Source organism: Calonectris borealis, chromosome 1 (assembly GCF_964195595.1).
Source record: "Calonectris borealis chromosome 1, bCalBor7.hap1.2, whole genome shotgun sequence".
Taxonomy (NCBI): Eukaryota; Metazoa; Chordata; class Aves; order Procellariiformes; family Procellariidae; genus Calonectris; species Calonectris borealis.
Genome location: NC_134312.1, coordinates 40,009,542 through 40,032,499, shown reverse-complemented (window position 1 = coordinate 40,032,499; position 22,958 = coordinate 40,009,542). Strand labels below are relative to the sequence as shown.

At 35.4% G+C, this 22,958-nt stretch overlaps 1 protein-coding gene across 8 annotated transcripts in view; it reads right to left on the bottom strand.

Moving 5' to 3' along the window:
• CPSF6 (cleavage and polyadenylation specific factor 6) overlaps positions 1-22,958 on the bottom strand; it is a 44,814-nt gene that overhangs the window by 10,236 nt on the left and 11,620 nt on the right. The window contains exons 3-11 of one of the 8 annotated variants that reach the window (XM_075149565.1): positions 22,714-22,817; positions 21,828-21,973; positions 20,933-21,106; positions 19,303-19,807; positions 17,992-18,084; positions 16,881-16,996; positions 16,394-16,547; positions 15,176-15,370; positions 238-316 (exon numbers count right to left, since the gene is read on the bottom strand). In XM_075149565.1, coding sequence (XP_075005666.1) covers positions 15,181-15,370; positions 16,394-16,547; positions 16,881-16,996; positions 17,992-18,084; positions 19,303-19,807; positions 20,933-21,106; positions 21,828-21,973; positions 22,714-22,817 — 1,482 coding nt within the window. In that variant the 3' untranslated portion in view covers positions 238-316; positions 15,176-15,180. Of the gene's footprint in view, positions 1-237; positions 317-459; positions 686-5,323; positions 15,035-15,175; positions 15,371-16,393; positions 16,548-16,880; positions 16,997-17,991; positions 18,085-19,302; positions 19,808-20,932; positions 21,107-21,827; positions 21,974-22,713; positions 22,818-22,958 lie in introns of those variants that run through there. The other 7 variants (XM_075149554.1, XM_075149544.1, XM_075149535.1 and 4 more) reach the window with 7 other exon arrangements.

The window sequence follows — 22,958 nt, the reverse complement described above, 5'->3', positions numbered from 1 at the left end:
CCAGCATAGCCGTGCTCAGAAATGGGTTTATCCTGGTGGGGGTCATTTCGGTTTTTGGCATTTTTTTTTGTTGTTTGTAGCCCTCAGAGGATAGGGTAGATGCAAAGGCTTAGCTCTCTTTTCTGAGGCCAGCCTGCCTGCAGCAAGAGGTGGCACAGAAGAAGCTTCTTCACCAGTTTCCACATTGCTGGGTACTGGAGGGAAGAACAACCAAGGACAATGATCATCTGCTGAAGCCTGCATTCCAGTAGGATCTCTCCCTCCAGCTCACCTCAGGCTCTGGGCCTTTCAATCTGCAGCAGCTACAGAGAGGACACTGAAAAAGGTTGGAGACAAGGTTCTTGCAAGTAGAACTGAGCAAGAAGCAGCTTCCCTAGTAAGCATTAATCAAATTATTTCCTTGTCTCTAGGGATGATATTTTCCCCAGAGAGCTTATGTGGAAGATTAAAAACCATACTCAAGAGTGCTTACCTTCCGTGTTCTCCTGAAACCGTTTCAAATCATACCTTGATGATCTGGCATCCTGGCTAGTTGACCTACGCTTGAATGCTTCCACAATGAATTCATCCATGTACTACTGAATCCTCACTGTGTTTATCTTAGGGTATACATCCTATGTTTTTGGGGACAGGATGCTTTACAATTCTCTCCCATTCAGCAATGGGAACTGCTGAACACCCTAACCTGGAGGAAAATTGCAACAAGGTACTTTAAAATCAAGTTAGCAATGATTTTCCCCTATGCTCTCCACCCAGAAGGAAACCTGGAGACCCCTGAACCCCACCAGCCACAGCTCAACACTCCTTACCCTCTGCCCAAACCTTCACTCTGTCATTGAAGCCGAGCTACAACCCACGCTCATCTAGTTAAAAACCCAGCTTAACTATGAAATTCAGACATAGTGCCGTAAATAATCAGTGGCCAAGTTAGTTTTGCTATCCTGTTGCTTGCTATTTTGAACAATTAAAATTTGAGCCCTTTAAAGTAAGGGAATGTTATTTTTGTTATTACAGGTTTAGAGCACTAGCCAAAGAAATTCAGGTTAATCTTCCAATGAGCGTTTTGTTTCCTCAACACGGACCTGTACAATTGCCCACCTTCATTCATTCAAAAAATCATGTTTAAATAAAGTCATGAATGTTGTGATTTTCCAAGCCAATCAGATTGCATTTCAGACTTCTTTTTGAAGCTATAAAGATTAGAAAAAATTATTTTCCCAAATGAAAATCAGCATTCTCACATAATCTTACCACTGCCAAATGCTGGCAGCTTGTCACAGACAGAAGTTGGAGCCAACAACACTGCAAAATGGTACCAGTAATCTAAAATGGTACAACGGATATAGCTCATTTTGTGCTACAGTAAATGAACTTCAACAAATATTATGAATTACGAAAAGTTCACCATTAGTATGGCACAGTATGGCAATGCTAATGACTTTTTGTATATAACATACAGATGTGTTTTACACATACAATGTTCTGATTTAGCAGCAGAGTAAAACATTTGGCCATGAAACCACAGTGCCAAAAGTAGTTTTAAATCATTACAGGATGGATATTGTCGTTGGTACCAGACCAACTGTCTGCATGAGATGAGCTGACAACAGTTCAACCTGCCATTCAACCTGTTTTACCACTGCTGTGTTTAACACACACGTGCTTTGTAATGATTAACATTTGCCAGATTTAGTCAACTCAAGAAGCCAGACTAAAATAAAAAGGTTTATCATCACTGGTTTAATGCCTCCTATATAGCAAGCCCACAGCTCCAAACATTAGTACACATTTGATTCTGAAAATGTAATTTGAAGAGACCAAAATTGTTTTACACAGCCGGCTTTTGGTTTTTTTCTTCCTTCAGTTAACACATTACCCATGGGTCACTGCATTTTACAGAAAAATGACTGACAAAAAAAAAGGTTGGCTTAAAAAAAGTCTGCACTTCTCACTGATTTTAAACTTTGCAAAAAATCTTTAAAGACCAGATGAGCAGGACAAGAGCTAGTATGAACGGAACTATTTCTAGATTCAGAAATAATTATAGCACAGAATCTAGCTATAACTACATTAGAATGTCCACGCTCTAAGTTTTAATGTCTGAATATTTGAAAAGACTCTGACATAAGGAGCACCACAAAGATATGAGACAAGTTGAAATAAAGACAGACAAAAGTATTTTTTATATAAAAATGGTCTTTATTTCTTCAATACAAGGTAAACTACTATTGCAGTTTAAGACCAACACAAAAGTTGGACAGCAAATTGCTTAACAGTCTCCTAAAGGCTGAAAAAAAAATGAAAGCTAAAAGTTATGCAATATTTCAAGTATAACATCTAAAAAAGATGAAATGATCCCTAAACTTAAGTAAGTACCTCTGCTGAAAATGTATTAAAATCCACATTTGCTAGGATACCATCTTACCTTGTTGAGAAATATAGGTCTTCAGAAACTCAAGTATTCAACAGACTCTTTGGCCTGCCAGTATCAGGAAACTGTTTTACTATATATATAAAATCCTTTGGAGTCAGGCATTCTGACAAACTTCCATTTCCTTACATTTTGCATTGCAATTCTGCATTCCAACTTAGACAAGCCCCCCTGCTGTATTTCAAAACCATTTCTTGAATAGTTTACTCATACATCCTTGTGCAAAATGGGAATCAGGAAATGGAATGGTACAGGAAGACAATACAGCCGTTTGTTTAGAAAGTCAGCAGTGCTGGTAATTGTCATAAAAATGTTAAGGTTTACCAAATAGGAATGTATTTCACCTTTAAAACACTTGGCTTTTTTTTTTTCCTTGCTTTTTTTTTATTTTAAAAAAGGACACCTGCAGTAGTAAGGAAACTGAATTTGCCATCACTTGTATTTATAAAAGCACACACATTCCTCATTTTCTTACATTTGAAGATCAAGGGAATGTCGGTTTCATAATGTAATAATAATATGCACAGTTTAAAATATTTTCTATTACAAAATACAGTATACAAGAGGGTGAGGCCAAGGTCTATTACTTGAATATACTCCAAAGTGTTAGCACTGAATCATGTAAAATCACATTACATGTTATGAATAGATGGGAATTTTTACAAATTAAATGCTCCATTTCACTGGGATCAAAGATATACTGTTTACTATTTTCAAGAGACTTCAATAAAACTAGTGTATTTTCAAAGAAGCTTTAAAAGATTTAAGCACAGACACAGGTTATACCAGAACCTAAAGCCCGTTGCAATAACTGAGGCTATAGAAAGGATTCAAGAACTAACAAGTGCATAATATACAAACAAAATGAGATGCTTTATCATATTTTGTCCAACATGGGAGAAAAAAAAAAATCCCACGAGAACATCAAATTGAGGAACTTCTATGCTCCAAACTGCTCCTTCGTAATTCATCCTCTAAAGCTAAAATGAATCTAAAAGTACATAGCACGTCAGATCTTAATTTTGGGGGCGAAGGGGATGGGGACAACAACAAAACAAAAAAAAACCCCCATCTCAACATCCCCACCCACTCCAAGCCTGTCTGCAATATTAATTGCAACAGATCATAGTAAACAGTTGCAAGAGACAATATTTCTGCATAAACATCATGACTAATTAGCATGCTGCAACCATTATGTTTAAGACTTATGCAGTCAATTACCAAAATAATTTAAATCCTCAACAAATCCACGTTGCTTCTTTCCTACATCAAAATACTTGTTTTGGAAAGAATTCAATCTTCTTTAAGTGTATGCACACTGACTCGCACTTTCCTTCTCTAAAATCTTGAAGGGTTTATATTTCAATGCAGAAACAATTTAGTGTCTTAGATCTCTGAAGAGTACCAGTCTTAAACATGCATGTTTTATATTTGAATCTACATGACTAACAGTATCTTAATGAGCATTATGTTCGGAAATTTAAGGCTGTATCTCAGTTTACACAAGAACCAATGATAACTTTTAAGAGGCTACGTATAAAATTCTATAAATAAAAATAGGAGCAAAGTCTGTTTAACCTGTACACAGAGAGCAAGTGGAAAGAAAAGGAAATCAGGAATTAAGTATTTCTATAAAGAATGCCATGTATTTTTACTAGAAACACAGATGACAAGTATATACAACATTTAAATCTCCGATTATCCACATACAACTAGGAAAACATTTACAAGGGTTTGGGTATGCAACTAAACAATCAGGTAAAAAAATACAGTTAGAAAAACTAAGCCTCACCAATTTCAAAGGAACAAAAATAGAAAACACTCACTCCTTAACAAAAAAAAAAATCACGCTAATGCTTAAATTTAATAAGGTATCTTGTTTAACACAAAAACAACAGCTATCCAAGCTTATAAGTCACACTGTAAATAAAAATTTGAAGAAGTTCTGACAGACGTTTTTCAAAATGCAGTCAGAACTAAAATTATTGGCACAGAAAGCAAAAAGAGAATGGGAAAAAAAAAAAGACTGTACAGTTTCCAAAATGCTATGTTCTTCTTCTGAAGTAGTATTTTTGACCTGTCAAAACATATAGTCCAGTAGAAATTTTACTTTAAAAAACCCCTCTACTTCTAAAAAACAAACCTCCAGTAAAACAACTTCTGTTGCTAAAGCATCACCACTCCTACGTCACTACTTGTTGGTTTTGTCTTTCAAGATAAAGGACACAGCCTTAAGATGCAATTTTCAATGTTACTTATAAAAACCAATATTTGAAAGAAATAAAGTATTTCCTCACAGACTATTTCGTCCTTTCATCAGCAAAAGGAGATGAAATACAATTGGATGAATATCAAAGAGCACAGCAGTAGCCATCATGGCATCATCACCAGTGAGTAAATTATCAAACTGCTACTTCCTGAGCGTGCACAGGAAATTGCCAGTAATTTTTAATAAACCAAAACCTGGTAAAAATTCTACTACAGATCCAGTTATACATGACGTGCACTAGACATATTCCTTTTTGGTGTCTATCAGGGTCTTTGGATTTTTTCTGTAAATTTTTTTGTTTCATTTAAAAAAATCTAACAAATGAAACTCACCATGACAAGAGAGTATTACTTGAATTGCAACACAGTACATCTATCAGTTAAAACTAAGTATTCAGAGAACAGGCAGAAATAAGGGGCTTCATATGGGGACCTCATCTCTCAAATCACAATGATCGCTCAGTTTAACTTATGTTATTTCCCCCCTGCTATTCCCTCCCTGCTATTTCCATTGCCAGCAATGGAAATTTACGTGCGAGTGAGAAATTACACTCTGTGTAAAAAGAGCAACAGTCTCCTTAAATCTATTTCAGTGTGGAGTAAAATATCAGTTCCTGCATAAAATGCTTGTAAATTTACTTTTTTATTTTAAGATTTAATATATCTATGCAATGGAACATTACTTACCTGCTGCCTCTCCAGTATTAGCTATTCCCCACGTAACAGCTACAGGCAGGTTATTTCTTCCTTAAACTTATTACACACAGCAGTAAACAATGTTTTTAAGCAAAGAAAAAAAAAATTACAACAGTACTGTTCTGTTTGTAACCAACACCTATTCACAAAAAGCAGGAAATGAGTCATGACTTGTTTGATACAACTTTCAGTTTTACAAAATTTTAGAAGGCAGTTTTCATTTGCAAACAGGATTAAACAAACATGTCAAATATCTTCTCAGTAGCAAATAGTTCAACAAACACCAGTGATCCCATGCATGAGGAACTGAGGTACACAATTTAAGGAAAAAAAAAAAGGGAGAGTCTGAAGCTGTAGCCAAGTCCAACAGCATCAACCTGGCTGCAGGAAACCTGGCTGAGTGGTAGGTGATAAAAATATTAGAGCATTTCAGACTTATGCAAAACTTTTGCAGTTGCACAGGCTACTGGTCCCAACTCAGTAAAGCATAAAAATCACTCACATATGCAAATAAGGTACTTAAAGCACATGTTTACATTCCTTGAAATCTATGGAATGTAAGCACATGCTTTAAATGCTCTGGAAAACCAAATGGATTTAAGTGCTTTCCTGAACAGGGTAACATTTTAGGTCGGCTGTAAAATCTTCAAAATTGGTAAAAAAAAAGAAATCAAGAGTTGTCTAAGAGTTACCTCTTAAAGCCATCTGAGGTCTTGAAACTTAACTTAAAACATTAAGTGCAGCTATTTGAATAAGTGAAAACGCCAAGAATAAATCCGTTACATAACGATTTACAATAGACTAAAAGCGAGCCTTTGTGCAAGGCTGCCAGAAACTAAGTTTTTGCAACTGACATGAACTTTCTATTCACTTGCATTTCACACTTAATGAAATTTTAAACAAATTCTTGTAATTTGAAGTCAACTTTCACTATGAGCTCCAATAATTTGTTTTTAGGTAAATTTACAAAACCTCATCTGACAGATTTAATTAGCGCCACTTTTTGCTAAGACATTTAAATATTGCCCATCACTGAACAAGGACATACAAGTGTACCTTCTCTTTTATATGCATGTGTGAATAAACCCTGAAGTATTAAGAAAATACCAAACCCATAAAGTCTGAAAAATGGGAACATCTGGTTTCTTCTGGCACATTTCTAATATACAACTATGTACAGACTGCTACGGCCTTGGAGGTGGAGGGGGAACACACACAAGCACTATTACTATAAAACTGTAAACAACTGCAGGGTTTTGTTTTGTTTTTTAAAGCTAACCTTTCCACCCCTTGTTATGGATAGTTTAAATTCATATGAACAGTTTAAGTTTACATTAATTGCAGTGTCAATCAGAATCAAGGCTGTAAAATTTTCAGCGTGCTGAAATCACAGACCTGGGACCACCTCTCCTCAAAACAACAGACCACAAAGAGCTGCAGTTTTTACAGTTTTATATGTCAATTAGCAAATTCACAAGCCACCTAGGTAAACACTGCTAGAAAGCAAAATAGCATTAAAGGTTTTATGTAACCACCTGTTTTCATATCAAAATTGAATGTGTGAGAGCAACATTAGTATGTTTAACTCACTGAATGCAAGATTAGGTTGAGGCATATGCAAGAACTATTGCGATGTTTTTAAAGACAGCATCAATGTTTTCATTGTAACATTATCTTTAAATATTGCTGAACACAAGACTTTCCCTGAGGTGTAAACATCAAATAACTTGAACAGCTTTACACATCAGCCCCATTAAACAGTTTATTACAACACTACATCTACTGTAATCAAAGAGGTGCTGTGTACAGACATTATCATATGAACAGTTTAACATGAACAAACTACTATAAAAACAAGCATTTACTTGACTTTTTCCAATTGCTTGCACATTATAATTGCCAAATGTATATAACCAGTAATAAAGTTGCAAAAGCTATAAGGTTTAAATCACACAGGTTTCCCTCAAATAAAACGGTTAAGCAACATAAAAAAGTAAAAGAGCTACTGGTTACCATGTATGCAGATTTGCTTTATTCAGATCTATTCCTGTTCATTTTATCCATGAATCCTTACAGGCTCAGTTCAATCACATGAAGCAAACTGCTGGACAAGCATCTTTCCTTGAAGAATGTATCTTGTCTTGCATGCTGTTCCTCTTCCTTCAGCTGTAATGTGTCAAAATTTGTGATGTAGATTTTGCTAGTCCCCATAATACACAGAAAATTGTTGGCTTATATATACATACACAAGTCGTGCATCTACTTCACCATAATGTAAACTAACACGAAATACTCAGAAGCAGTAGCTACTTGTTTGTGCACGAAATTCTTTTCTAATACAATAGTTAAAAATAAGATTAATGTTGTTGTACAACAAAGTTGAAAGAATATAAATTTCACAGTTGAAGTATCGAATGATAAAGGAAGAAATAGCTACTGTTCCTGTGACTGATGGAAACATTTATATAGAACATTTCCTAAAGTATGCATTCTGGAAGAGTAAACAAACAAGAAAGGTAATTTTGCCACAACTGGATTTTTACATTTTTACCTGCCCACTTACAGAAGTTTTAAGCTGGTTTGACATTTAAGTAATGCACTGATTGTATAATGAAGTGGATGGCTCATAGCTCAGCAACATTTAAAAGTGCACAGAATCTGATACCAGTACTTCAAAATTTTCAGACTAGTGGCAACAGGATGGGCTTCATACATCTAAAAATACACGCTTGCAGTTTAATCACAAGAACCCACTTTTCAAATAATACAATATAGGTGAGGAAACCTGCAAATCTACTTGCCCTAGAAAAAACCCCGAGCCCTACTTTCTACTCTCATCTATTTTGGCAAATTAAGGAACCACCATTCAGAGTTAACTACTATAAGAGTTCACAAAATACTTGGGATGGTATAATTCCATACACTGGATTTCAGTTGAATTCCATTACAAAACAATTAGCTATCTTAATTTCATTAATAATTCACAATTTCAACATTCGATAATTTCAAAATAGTTTAAATCAAATTCTTAAAAAAACCAACACATTGAATTGTTCATTTGAAAAACAAGACATTTAGAGGAGCAATTTCATGAACGTGCACCAGTACACAGCTGTCAAATATTCTTCTACCAGTATAACAATTTCAAAGCAGCTGGGAAAACAAAGTATTCAATTTTAGCATGAACAATTAACACATTTCTTCTTCCTTTCCTCAAAGTGACTGTTAATAATGGCTTTAAAAAACGTATAACCAAGTAGGCTCTATACACTACAGTATGCACATAAACTAATCCAAATCCAAAGCAGTGACTGGAATTTCTTTTCTTATTCGCAGACTTTGTTCCCAAGTCACAAATGTATCAACCAGTAACTACTTTTGGGGAAGTTCCTTGCCCAGAGACCAAAATTTCCACAGGCGTTATGTACTTTTAGAATCAATCAGTAGCAAAGCGACAAAGTGCTGCCTCCACAAGAAGATGTGTTCAGAGTTGCGAGCTAAGTTAGCACAAACAGATAGGGGAGAATCTCAGGTTTTTAGTGGACAAAGTAAGTATATGACAGCTGTGAGACTGCGTGTCAGAATTTGCTGCTCTCATCATACAATTGCTGCGGCAAGAATTATGGATCTTTATCACTTCTATGGCAACAGTTAACAGATCCAAAGCACCATATATATGATTTATAATACTAGCATAAGAAAGCTTCAGTTCCTGGGAATAATTTGCTAGATTTGTAAGGGTACTTATGGAACTACAGGAACTTTAAAGAATGCATGATAAACTGGACTTAGGATTAATGCTTTCCAATATAGGGCTCTTAGGATGGTCAGCACCACAGTGAACCTTCATTTTGAAAAACATGACCAACTAAAATCCAAAGTGGTGTACATTTTGGTTCCAAGTATTCTGCCACTATACCTTGGCAAAACCAGAAACCTCTGTGGCTCCAAAAGGAAGAAATAAATCTGTATGGATTATACCTTCATGCTCAGCCCTTTTCAGTATTCTACAAGCAAGTAGAATATTGAAGTAAGAAACAACTTTAAAAAAAAAAAAAAGATTAAATCTCTAGTCAGTGCTTCTTGGCAATGCTGTTTTCCATCTGCCTCAAGCTCATATAAGCTATCCGTCCCAAGCATGTGTCAGGTTTGTACAATTTAACACCATACAGCAATCAGTTTCTCAGCATTTCTACTAATAAAACCCAAATTTCAGACTTATCTGTTAAATAGTTATTTTGTGGTTTAAAAGTTAGGGGTTTATGCCAGAACATTTCACAAGTGAAATCCCAGAACTTAAGTGATCAAACATTTTTGTATTTATGCAAGATGCAACGTGAGCATTATTTTTCACAAAGACAGACTCTTACAACAAAACCCAATAGATCTCTTTTATATATATATAAAAAGCATCTTGCAGTAGCAACTCTAATTTTTTCCTTTAATTCCAATTATCCAAATAAGCATATAAAAGCTTTAAACAGCTTTTAGAAGTGTGAAAATTCTACAGTAGTTTAAAGCTGTATGTGCATACACCCGTCAAGTTCAGTTATAGTAGTGTAGTAATTCCTGATATTTTCAGAGATTGAATTTCAATCTCCCAACATGTTCACATTTCAGTAAAATGCATGATACACATTTTTCATTATATCCTAACAACTCCTAAGAATTACTTTATGTAATTCTCCTTTATTTTTATTCTATACATAAAGGAAAAAAAATACACAAAGCAAAAATCCCACAGAAAGTATCAGCTTGAAAGCCAAAATTTGTTTTACCTTAACCTACATTTCAGAACATCACAAACCTCCAAATACTGTGATGCTTTAGCTATAACACAGTGAGAAAGAAGGAATTTCAAGCTTGGCTCTATATTTGTCTTTCTGCGTGTAAGCTGAGATACATATGTGATTCTGTTCATCATACATGTACAAACAGACTATTTTACCACCACTAGCACCTTCTTCCATTTGTTGCATATTTTTTTCCCCCCTATTATTAGTGTACTTACCTGGTATCTTTGTTCAATCTTAGTGTATAATTTAAGATCAACACCAGAACAATTTTTCCTGATTTTACACGGGAAGAAAAAGAATGCTCCCAAACTAGTTTCATTCATCATATGCCTTTCTCCTACTATCCCATCCTGTCTATCCACCAAAAATAACTGATGAACAGAGAGGTGTGTTCAGAAAACTCAATCTTTAGTTTACAAATTAAAAAGATGTGTATTATTGGCAAGTATCTTTCACATTAATACATGAGGAAGACACAAAAAGGTAGATCAGGCTGCCACAGGAAAACATAAAAATGAAGATACCTCTCTCACTTCTCTCTCTCTCTCTTTTTTTTTATTTTTTTAAAAAAAGAAATCTTAGTTCTCAAACCACAATGAGCAAAAGAAAAAAACCGGAATTTGTTCAGTCTTTGGAGAACACTGCATCAAACCAACGTTTTCACTTGCAAGTAACTTCTTTACGTTTCAAATGCTATAAAGCCTTGGGGAACTTTCACACAGCTCAAGTTCGTCACAACTAGTGATTTCACAAACAAAAGAAAAAAGCACAGGATGCGGGGAACACAAAAATATAAGCGTGTCTAAAGACACCTCAAAAGACAACAAAATTACAGCAACGTGTTCATGGAAAAAATTAATACAAGTTATGCAGTTATGCATTTGAAAATAAACAATAGCATAAGATTTTCAGTTTGTTTTTCGAATCGTCTTATCACTCTCAAGAAAATGAGAGAAATCACTGAACATTAAGAAACAAACTATATGTTTCTGTAAAGCACCAGAGTAGCCATAAAATAGACTTTAAGAAACACATAAAACAGTGGCACTGTTTGCCTCTTTCACTCTATGGTGGATTTCAAGTACTGAATCAGATGCACAAAGCATGATTTCTCTGATGAATGCTAGATGCAATAGAATAGTGCCAGCCCCACATATGTGCTTCCTCAAAAATACACATTTTAAAAAAGAGAGATTGGTAAATAACGTTCATAATAGCTTAATACTAAGAAGATCTGAAATAATCCTAGACAGGTACATGTACCCAGGTCTTGAACAATGCCACCACATGATTCACTTAAAATTCTGTTATTAACTAGAAGCTTGTTATTAAAATAACATACAAAAATAGGCATTTTCCTATTAATTTACAAGGTTTCTTAAAAGGCTGATTTCATACTTCATTTGATGTTTAAGTAGTTGCTAAGACACTGTTACAGGACAGTTCCTACTTATACAAGCAAAAATGTAATGAATATTACTTAAACATTTCCCCTCCTACTGACATCAAAAAAAACCCAACCATGTTAGTTCTTAGATCACTCCAAAGCTGTAACTATTTCAGAGAGAGCCAAGAGCAGTTTTTGAAGAAGCATGAGCCTCAGAAATACATTAGACTTGAAATTATTTTGCTTACAGTGGTTTGAGAGCAGAAAAATCAGAGAAAAAACATGAAATATGGAGTACAAAGTCTACATACATATCAACTGTTACAATGTTAGTGTGTTTTTGTCTTTGCAATTCAGTCCAAATCCAGTTTAAATAGGAAATAATCAACCAACCCAGTAACAAAAACATAAAATGAAAAACTTAACATTCAGCAGTTATAGAAATTCAGACAGATTAAGATTGGGACAATGTATCAGCTAGAAATACATCATTGAGTATCGGTTAAACTAAAAAGAAAAAAAAAAAGAAAAAAAATTCTGTCTAAAAAAAAGTCAGGACTCATGCTGATGAAGTTATATTACTATTCTGTTTGTACACATTAATTTTGCTGTTAATCCTTCTAAATGTCATTCTATTGGATTCTTAGTTTTCTTGACTAATATAGGTTAAACATTTGTTTTAAATCTATTCTTCTCTTTTATATCTATAGGCTTTCTACAAGCAAAGGCAAGATGTTTCAAGGAAACATTCAGCTTATAATAATTCTGTAAAATGAATTATCAATGTACATGAAAGCCTTACTCAAGTGAAGGCATGAAATCTTGCAGGAATTTAATTTTAAATCATGAAGTGTACAAACAGAAGTGTAAATACCTGCTATGGTACATCTAAACTTTTTAATATGAGTTTTATTATTATAAACACATTTAGTAAGTTATTCCAATTTAACCCATCTCTATAAATGTAATACAGTACAAACTGAATTTCACTATATACAAAAATGTTCACAATGGACCTTTAAAATCCTTCTAAACTAGATGTGTAACACTTTAAAAAAATGCCAGTACAGTATCACAGTTATGACTGTAGGTACACAATAAGGAGAAGTATAAGTGCCATTCATAGGTTGCAGGCACAGAGGCAACTTCACGTTATCTGGCAAAACACAGTAATATGGGGAGTAACTCTTTTCAGCACTGCTGATATTTATTAAATGACTGAAACTCTTAAATCCGTTTATGAATATTAATCAATGTAAAGAACAAAACAAAAAAATGTATGGCAACATACATCTTAGTGAAAATGAAACATACAAATCAGGAGATAACTGTATTTCTTTTATATATGTGTATGTGTGTATATATATAAAAACAAAACTACAATAAACTACAATAAAGCCCTTCATTAAGACAGCAACAAGACAAAATGTTTACAACTTAACTTTAAAAAAATATCAAATGCTTTCATTTACATGCAGAATACTAAATTTGCCCCTTAAATCGAGTATTTAGGACCTATTTTCTTCTTTGCACAAGGGAATCTTACCTACGCAACCCCTCTGAAAGAAAAGTCCCAGCACACAAAGTTGAAGGAAGTTGCGTATATAAATCCCACCTGAACTGAGACTGAAACCACAGTCTCATTTTAAAATTGTGCTTTGGAAATTATAAAATGCAACCTAATACTATTTGGTATGTTTTCTTGGGGTGACAGGGTAGGGAATCTGTACTGGGTACAGAAACTCGTCTCTACATGCACAACACTAAATACACAAAAATTAAATCTAGATTAATTAAGTATGCCAAGGGTAAAAAAAATGGTATTAAATTACAGGTTATTAACAATTTTTAGTATGGCTTGCTCGTCCCCACCAGAAGTAAAACTCTCTGGAAATGCATCCGTCACTCAGCTCAGTGGTTACCTCCTATTAATAACAACTATTTGCAAATATCACAAATATTCATTTATCACAAAAGGTGAAAATCCAGTTCAACGAAAGAAACTACATTTACTTTTGTTAAATCTGATATTTTACAATTAAGAATACAGATGCTATTTTTATGCAGTTGCAGAAATATTTCTACCAATCCATTTTTTATGACAAAAAGTGGCATTAACAGGTATACACTGCCAACTTTATTTCAGCTGCCATATTTCACCTTCCTACTTAAGCCTTTGACTCCCCTTCTGTAGGTCGATTACTGCTTTGTGTGTCTCTGTTATATATGAACCCAAGACAACATCCCACTTAACACTCAATAGACTAGAGCATTTAGTAGCAGAATTTGTTCTCTCCCAAAGGAGTCAGTGACACAAAAAACTGACTGAAAAACTGATATTTAACTAATACAAAATTATATTTTCACTTAGGAGTATACGACATTTTGTATGATTTCTAAAAAGTTTTGCTCTATTTAGCTTCTGTAAATGAACTTCCATGAATAAACACCACATGCAAATCTGGAAACTAAATCTGAGGGTAAATGTAAGAAATAGAAGTTGGGCAGACAGGCAAGTCTGCAAGCTTCAATTTTAGTGTAGATGTAGTGGGAAATTCTTCTAAAAAGGGAAAAGACTACTACAGAGAAACTAATAGGTAAGGGTTTTCCCAATTGTCAAATATAAGTAATCAGGGGTAGCTTGAATTCCCAATCCTCAAAATGGTACATTACATAATGTGATGAACATTTCTATGTATTTTAAAGCTCTCAGCAGTACACTGAAAAAAGTATTATTTAGCATGCTACTCTGTAGCTATCTAGACATTTGAAGCATGCAAGACTGCAGATATATGAAATAAAAGAACACATTAGTTTGTGAACAACCAGAAAAGAAACAATCCTTGTGTCATACATTTGTTTACTATTCTTCAGAAAATGACTTTACTATCAGAGGGGGGAGGGAATGAAAAATCAGGGTGGTGGGGAACAACTTATCATAAATCTTATTAAGATAACACCTGAATTTAGCTAGAAGGCAGAAGATACTGACAGGTCACATTTCATAAAATAAAGAGCAAAGTCTGGCTTTATTTCCTGAATTTGAGTAAAACTCACTGGGAAAAAAAAAAAAACAAACAACGCCGTACTTGTGCAAGGACAGCAACTATATGTACATGTGTTCCCTAAATTGAAATAATCCACACATGACATATGAACAGCTCAATGCTGTCATCCTTACACAAGTAGATTTTAAAATACAAAATTAGTATTTTAAAATACAAATAAGAAATATAACCACAAATTTAATATAAACTTCTAAGATTACAAAGAGAGCAGACTTACCAGTCTGGCTTACTGCTTGTTTAGGAATTGGTTTAATTGCATTTCATAAAAACTACAAACATTAATACCACCTAAAATTAAAAGGGCTGCATGCAACTGCAGAAGATAATCACACAAATATTCCCTCCCTCCCAAGATTAGTTACCTGTCATTACTTACCTATGTCAGATGCTGCAAGAAGAAAGTGATTCAGTACATACCGCAGGACCATTTAAATGCAGATATTAATGGTGTAAATAATCCCAAACCTAGAGTAGTTACTTTTAGTAAATCAGTAACAATAAAGTTCAAGAACACGAAACAAATGCTCACCTTCTTTAACGATGACGATATTCTCTCTCTCTATCTCGTTCTCTGTCGCGATCTCTGTCGCGATCACGATGCCTCTCTCTTTCACGGCTTCTTTCCCGATAATAGTCATCATGACGATCTCTACTACGTGATTTGTGGCGCCTACTTTTTTCTCGTGACCTACTGTGGTCCCTCTCTCTGGATCGCTCACGTCTTCTAAAAGAAATTACTTCATTAAATTTTTCTTCAAAATATAAGCCATCTGCATGCCAATTTTGTATTCTGTTTATGAGTATAAATTTCATCAAAAAAGGATATGAGAGAAATATCTGCTCACTATGATGCAGAAATGTTTTTGTATATAACATGAAAGATAGCTGGTATAAAAGGTGGTGGCTAAGAACTCAGTTACAGATAGTAAGGTGCATTCACTTTCTAATCTATCAAGGAAAAGTCAGAAAGTACATACTCAGAATGGAAGACGAGATGGCTGAAATCAGCTGGGAGAATGCACCAATCCTCAAACGATCACTACAACATGGCTGCTAATCTGCGTATTGAAAGTATGTGCCAAAACCAGGCTGCCTTTGTGTTTTTAATATTCAAGGCCAACTACAATACTGCTACAGTATCCAAATGAACTAGAGGCTCAGTGTTTGTCCTAACTCTGAAAGGGGCATTATTTAAGTTTTGAAAGAAATATCAATCTCTTATTTGTACTAGGTAGAAGAGTCCATGAATTTCAAATCTACCTACTCCTGATTTTTAGGTTGTATGACAAAGGACAACAGGCAAAATCATTCTGCCCAACTTTTCCCCCCCCGACTCAAACGTATTTCTACTGTGACAAGCGTGTAGAAAATTACTTTTAAGCAAAATGAAAATTGGCAAATATCCTCGACCTTAATTTTCAATAGCAAATTCTAATAAAAACTATGCACTGGACATCTTAATTGATAAAGGATAATTCTATTTTGAAGTCTACACATTGCAAAAGTACCATGTAGGAAAGAATAATAAATAAAACTAAGAGTTAAACTTAAGATAGTCAGATCAATTTTGAAAAGAGGGTTAATTAAATTAAGTTCGGGAAACCCCTATTTGGTTCTTTCACACATTTCTTGTGCAACTCAGCAAATTACTAAGCGTCTGACATGACTTAGTTTCTTCTCTGTGAACTAGTCCTGCACTACACCTTCCCTTTTATAACTAAGGGCAGATGGAAGAGGAAAGTTTTACCTGGATCCAGAACCATAAGACTTGGACTCAATTCCATGAAGGCAGTCCTGAAGAGAGCTAATAAGTACTTTACAGCGATCATCCGCAGATACTTTGGACTGTTTAATCAAGGAAATTGCAGTTACCAAGGTCTCTATAGCACTTCCATAGTCCCCTGAAAATGATATAAGATCATGATCAGAAAATTATGCAAATTAAAGCAAAGATTTTTATCTGTAATAGTATTACCATTTTGAGTATCTTCTCTTCAACAGCCATGCAGATTATTTACTGTAGAACCAAATATTAAAATACTGTCCAGATCAGTACTCAGAAGGCATTCTCAGAAACTAAATGGAGCACAGTACAGAATCAGTCATGGGTTGTACCTAAATTCAGCCTCCTATTAGGAAAATGGGGCTTCAGGGCTGCAAGTTTCCTAATAGAAAAGCTATACACTTTTTTCAGTTGGGTAGAATAGCAAACACATTAATTGAGTTTTACTAACCAGCACTGGCATCTGATACAGCTCTCGAAATGGCACTGCTTGAGATCGCCCTATTTCTATTCATGATTTCTTCAAATTCTGCTTCACTTAGAGGTGTCCTTGCAGCATCCATTTCTCTGCAAGCAATAAAACTAGTATTTAAAAGGTTAAGAAAAACTTAAGAAGATATCATTGCAGTTTTAACAATCCAAGTTTGCAACTTCAAGCAAAGTGACAAACAGAAAAGAAAGCAGGATCTGGGTTTGGTTTTGGTTTTTATAAAGGACCATGTTACAGTATAAAATCCTGAAAGCTAAAAAAAAAAAAAAAAAGGAAAAAAAAGAAAAAAGGTAAAAAACAATGAAGACGTTGTATAAATAGACTTATTCTTGTTCGCCCCATCTATTTTGAAGATTCAGCAGCACTTAATATTGTGCTTTACAAATATTTATAATTTTCATAAAATCCTTGAAGGTATGTAAGTACATATTATCCCAATTGAATGGATGTGGAAATACATGTACATAGGCAATGCGACTTTGAGCAAAATTAGAGATCATTTTTATAACAGTACTGGAATTAGAACTATATGATCCTGTTTCCCAGATCTTAACTAAGACCAGAATGCTATAACTTACGAAAAGCAAATATAGTCTGTCATCTTTAAAACACTCAATTTTCTGAATGATACTTCAACATTTTACAGCTAATTTTGGTTTTTTATTTCTGGTCAAGTTCGAGGTGCTCCAATTTGATCTCCAAACCAGTCACAGTAAGGAGGAAGCAATAAAGCAGAATCCTCGTACTCATTACACTTTTTTACTTTAATTATTAGCTACCTGTATAGGGTTTCCAAAGTAACAGAAGTTAACCTATACAAAAATTTTCCCAAAAGTTTTGCAGTGTCCTATTAGCCAGTCTCTGTATCATATAGAAAATTTGGAGAAATGTGTTAGAGACAAATGTTGAGACTGTTAAACTGGCCCACTGCTTGATATTTCTAGAACAGTGTTAGTTCTTCTGGTAGAGAGAAAATGCAGAATAATAAGCAATGCTATCCTCTTAATTGCAAGAAGTGGAACAAGATCCTATAGCCAGTTTAGCATAAGAGGAAATGTCTAAAAATTCATACCTCCCTGAGTTTTGAGTATTATTTTTCGTGTGCCTCCCATAGAATGGAATATGTAATTTTTCTCTTATGGACATGTTATTTCCAGTGAAACGCCTATGATATATAATTAATGACAATTTAAATAGTTATGGATGATAGTTTTAACATTATTAATGAAAATACTGGACAGTAAGTTATACTGTCCTATTCCCACTCCTTCCCTCCCCAGACATTCTATAAACTGCAGACAACCTCGATTTTGTCCATCAAAAAACAACCAACACCTTATCGTTTTACTGTATTTCGGGCAATTAAGCCAAATGCTTGAATTTCTATAGTTTCTGTATGAACACAATATGTACAGATGCGTGGGGGTTTTTAAACTTTGTGATAAAAGAAGAATAAAAGCAAAGTGTCTCTGCAGAAAACATTTTAAGCAAGAGAAGTGTCTCTCATGCTAGCAGTAAAATCACAACTGAAAAATCCAAATGTAACTATGTAAAAAGTGTCTTTCTTATTTTTCCCAAAATTTTCTGTGACAAATACAAATATGGTGAAAAAAAAAATCAAGAAACAGCAGCAAGACAGAGATGCTTGAAAGCACAGATGAAAAAGATGTTTCAAATAAGATGTGAAAAACTTGACAAGTTAAGTCAGAGAGACTCAAGAACTCTGTCCCAGACAGGATTAACCACAGGAAAAGCCACTGCTACAAACACAGCAAGATTGCACCAAATGAGCAGAAGCATTTTGACAGGAAAGGAAGATAAAAGTCTTGCAGTAAATTCATGCCTGGCTTTTGAGACAAAGACTAACTTTGAATTGAATCCTGAAGAAAAAGGGACAGAGCTGCTAAAAGTTGAAAATGGTATGAGCTTGGTATGGCACTGTACTCAACATATGCACATATTCAAAAAGGAGAACTCCAGAGCATCCCAAAAAGACAGCTTGCAAAGCACGACGATAAAGCTACAAGTCAGAATCTCAAGTTAAGACAGAAGCACAACCAGAAGCTGCTGCATAAGTAGTGATATATAAGTTTACATGTAGAACACATGGAATGATGACACTGCCAAATACAAACAGTGGAAGACAAACAGTTCAGAGCTGAAAAGGGAAAGTGAGATTACTGGTGTTGCATTACTGCTACAAACATGTTTCTGAGAGATATTTCACTGAGAGAAGTGAAAAGGGGCAAATTAGAAGACTGTTGGGATCCCTTCCAGCCCTATTTTTCATTATTTCTAACATCTGCATTAAAAGGGAAAATCAAATGCTTCCTACAAGAGGAGTAAAATCTGCTACCAAGCACATTACACCAAAAGCACTCACCTTCCAGGTGGCCCATAGTCACCTCTGTCATATGGTGGAGGTCGGCCATATGGATCTGTCGGAGGTGGGCCACGGCTGTCTGAAGTAGGTATGCCACTATTGGCAGGTGGGGGGAAGAAAGCTGGATTCACATGTGGTGCAGGTGGTGGAGCACCTGGAGGTGGCCCAGGGAGATGTGGAGGAGGAGCAAGAGTCAGGGGCGGCCCAAGAGGGCCAGGCGGACGAGGGGGAAATGGACCCGGAGGTGGAGGTGGACCCTGCTGAGGTGGTGGCGGACCTGGTGGTGGCCCGTAGCCTGGAACTGGTGGTGGAGGGCCTGGAGGAAGTGGCCCAAGTGGAGGCTGACCAAAAGGCTGTCCTGGAAACAGAACTGGTGGTGGTGGACGGTCACCACGATTAGGAGGTCCAGCTAATGGAGGTGGGAGGACCTGACCAGGAGGTGGAGGGCCTGGTGGGCCTGGTGGGCCAGGAGGACCTAAAGGTGGACGTGGGGGAGTTTGTCCAGCTAAAATAATAAAAAAAAATGAATAAAAAAATAAAACAGAGTTAATAAATATAAAGAAATCAAACTTAGCAAAATAATTAAAAGTCTTGCCTTTTTTTTTATTCTTAAAACAACAAAAAAAATGAAAACAACCCTCACTGAACAAATTGCAACTTACAGAAGACATGCATGGTCCCACTTTGGGTCCAGTAGCTTAGAAAATTTTTAATAGTTGCTTGACTATCAATATCTAAAGAGAACAACATTAACTTGAAAACTGACAACTCACCCCCCCAATCACCTGCTATTGTTACCAAAACCCCCACAAGCTTACAAAAACTAGAAAACGTTGCATTCTAGTTATGCCTAGCTACTTACGCAGCTAGTCTTTCATTTGGGGCATAAGATACAATATATATTAAAAACATGGGAAAAGCTATATTGGAGAAGGTAAGGTAAATGCCGTATCCAAACCTACTTTCAGGTCCCCATTAGTGGATTTTCAATTTGACCATGTCCCTTTGACTGTTAGTAGACAATCTACTACTGAATGACATTTATTAAAAATACTTTAGCTGAAATAAGAACTTCACTGCAATACAAGCCTGATTGTTTAACAGAGATTTCTCCCATATCAGATACCTGAATAAACATGAACACTTCCTCTTCAAATCTGTGGTATTCTAAGTGCCAACTAACTGACCTGTCAGTGGGCATGAATCAAAGCTGAACTTCTGATGATGTGCAAACTTGTAATGCAGTAAGGAAGAGTTACTTTACGCTCTGCAACACAGGCATTCTCACCCCATATAGCAAATACAAAAATCTGAACTATGCTGCACTAAAGACAAGTCTACTTGCTAATGTGATCTATCTTAATTTTTTCATACTTTAAAAATATGCACATTGACACATTATAAAGAATGTCTGTAAAAGATGTTATTATATTGCTATCAAATTTAGGAAGTACAACTCCCTGTTTGAATATCAACAAAGAAATATTGTCAAATCCTACAGTCCAGCTGTGAACGCCAATTATAGCACATTACTGAATTGCCTTGACGTTTATAATTTCCCAAATAAGTATGCCACATTAATACAAGAAAACACAAATGATACTGAAACTCCACATATGAATTATTTTACCTGGGAAAGGTGGTGGTGGCCCTCCTGGTCCTGCCGGTCCAGGGAATCTGTCTCCACCTGGAATGGCACCTGGAAAACGGCCTCGTCCTCTATTACTAGGTGGAAATGCTGCTCGTGAGCTTCCTCCTGGGGGACCAGCTTTACCTTCCCCAGACATCTGGCCAGACTGTGTAGCTGCGATGGAAAAGCAAAAGTGTAATTACATAAATCAAAATAGGTTAAAGCTTTTCAACACTTGATCTAAAGTTTTATGCAGCGCTTTTTGTGAGCACCAACTTGTTCCTCGATACCCAAACCCAAAGCATTTGGGGAGGAAAAAGTGCTTTGCTAAAATACGGCAGTGTTCCAGTATGCCCCACACTAATGGAATAGCATCTGCGGAGACTGTCAGTCGTTCCTTTAATGCAGCCCAAGGCCACAAACTATTAGGACTGGGAACCACATGACAGGGTGCTGGAGGAAAGCACAACACAGAATCTCTCTTCCCCATTCTGTGATAAGCGCAGCCTGTCCAGACATCAGAATTCAGTCCAGTTTGCCTACAAATGTTAAATTTCTAAATGCTTTTGTGCTTTTTTTTTTTTAAAATCACATCCACAAGAAATTGAGAAAGCTTCTCCAACTGTAAGACAAGAGTTTCACAAAGCTGCAACCTTCTTTCAGTGAGTGCTATCTCTTGCCAAGAGAGCAGCTCTTCAGTGTATTAAGTGATTCTTTCAATTTTTATTTAAGAGGATCATCTTTAAACAAAGATGCAACTTCATTCACCAGGACTGTAAGTATTTTACAGCTATCTTAAACTGTGTAGAAATTATCAGATGCTGAGAGAAAAACTGCCATACTACTTCAGGAATAAACTTCTGTTTTTCCAAGACAGCACATAAGAAAGGCTTACTTTTCCTTGACTGCATTTCAAACTGACTCAGAAATTGTTTATTACATGGAGTTACAACAGGATTCTGCCCATGCAATTCTCTTTTAGGCAACAAATCCATGAGCTTTTTGGAGGATGCTTCCGATCCCACACCCACAAGGGCAAACCTGAAAGGAAGGAGAAAAAAAAAAAGTTTTTCCATTTCCTGGATATCCTGATGCCTCATGAAAAAGGTTACACGCAGTAAGCAAAAGAATACTTGAAAACAGAAACTGTCTCACAGGTCTTAGTCCAGTTTTCAGAACAGATAAAATAACTCATTCTAGGACATGTAAGAACCAAAAGTGCAAGTGCAAGCATCAAAGTGTATCACAACAAAGGCAGCTTTTTGGTAGAGTATCAATACACTATATATGAATACATATAACCAAGTTATTAAGCATTCACTGTGTTCTTATTACTACTAAGGAGAGAGAAAGGCACATTCATGCAAGGAAGATTAGGTTGCCAGTGAAAAATGGGCTCAATCATTCACTTCCAACAGTTAATGGAAAATAAAGATGTAAAGAAAGATTTAATAATGGAGGTTGGGGGAACAGTATTTACACTACGAGGAACAACAAATATCACCACCACACTAACTGAAATCTAGGCATAGTCTTAGTGAAGATGGCCAATAAGATTTAACTCACAAAATAATGAGACACACAATACTGTCATAAAAAAATTTATGCCTGAAATTTAAGTCATTAGTATGAAATGATATACCAAATCATTGTTGGATATCAATAAACAAAAATTATCAGTTCACATACTGGCAGCTATGAAAATTAAGAACTCTTTCCCCATTTCCACCCTCCCAAACTTCAGTCCATTTACAGAAAAAAAACAAGTGACAAGTTCTTACCCTTTAGACTGGCCATTAGCACGATTTTCAAAAAATTTTATCTCCAAAATATCATTTACCCCCAGTGAATGAACTGCTTCAGTTAAGTCTTCATCTGTTGTCCACTGAAAAATATTTTTAATATTCAACTATGAAATCTTACCTAAACCACCAGGAAAAAGGGCAACTAAGTTTTCCATGGATTTTTTTGTGTGTGTGAAATTGGTCAAGAGGAGTACTTTATTCAGGCTGTCAATATTTTCTGA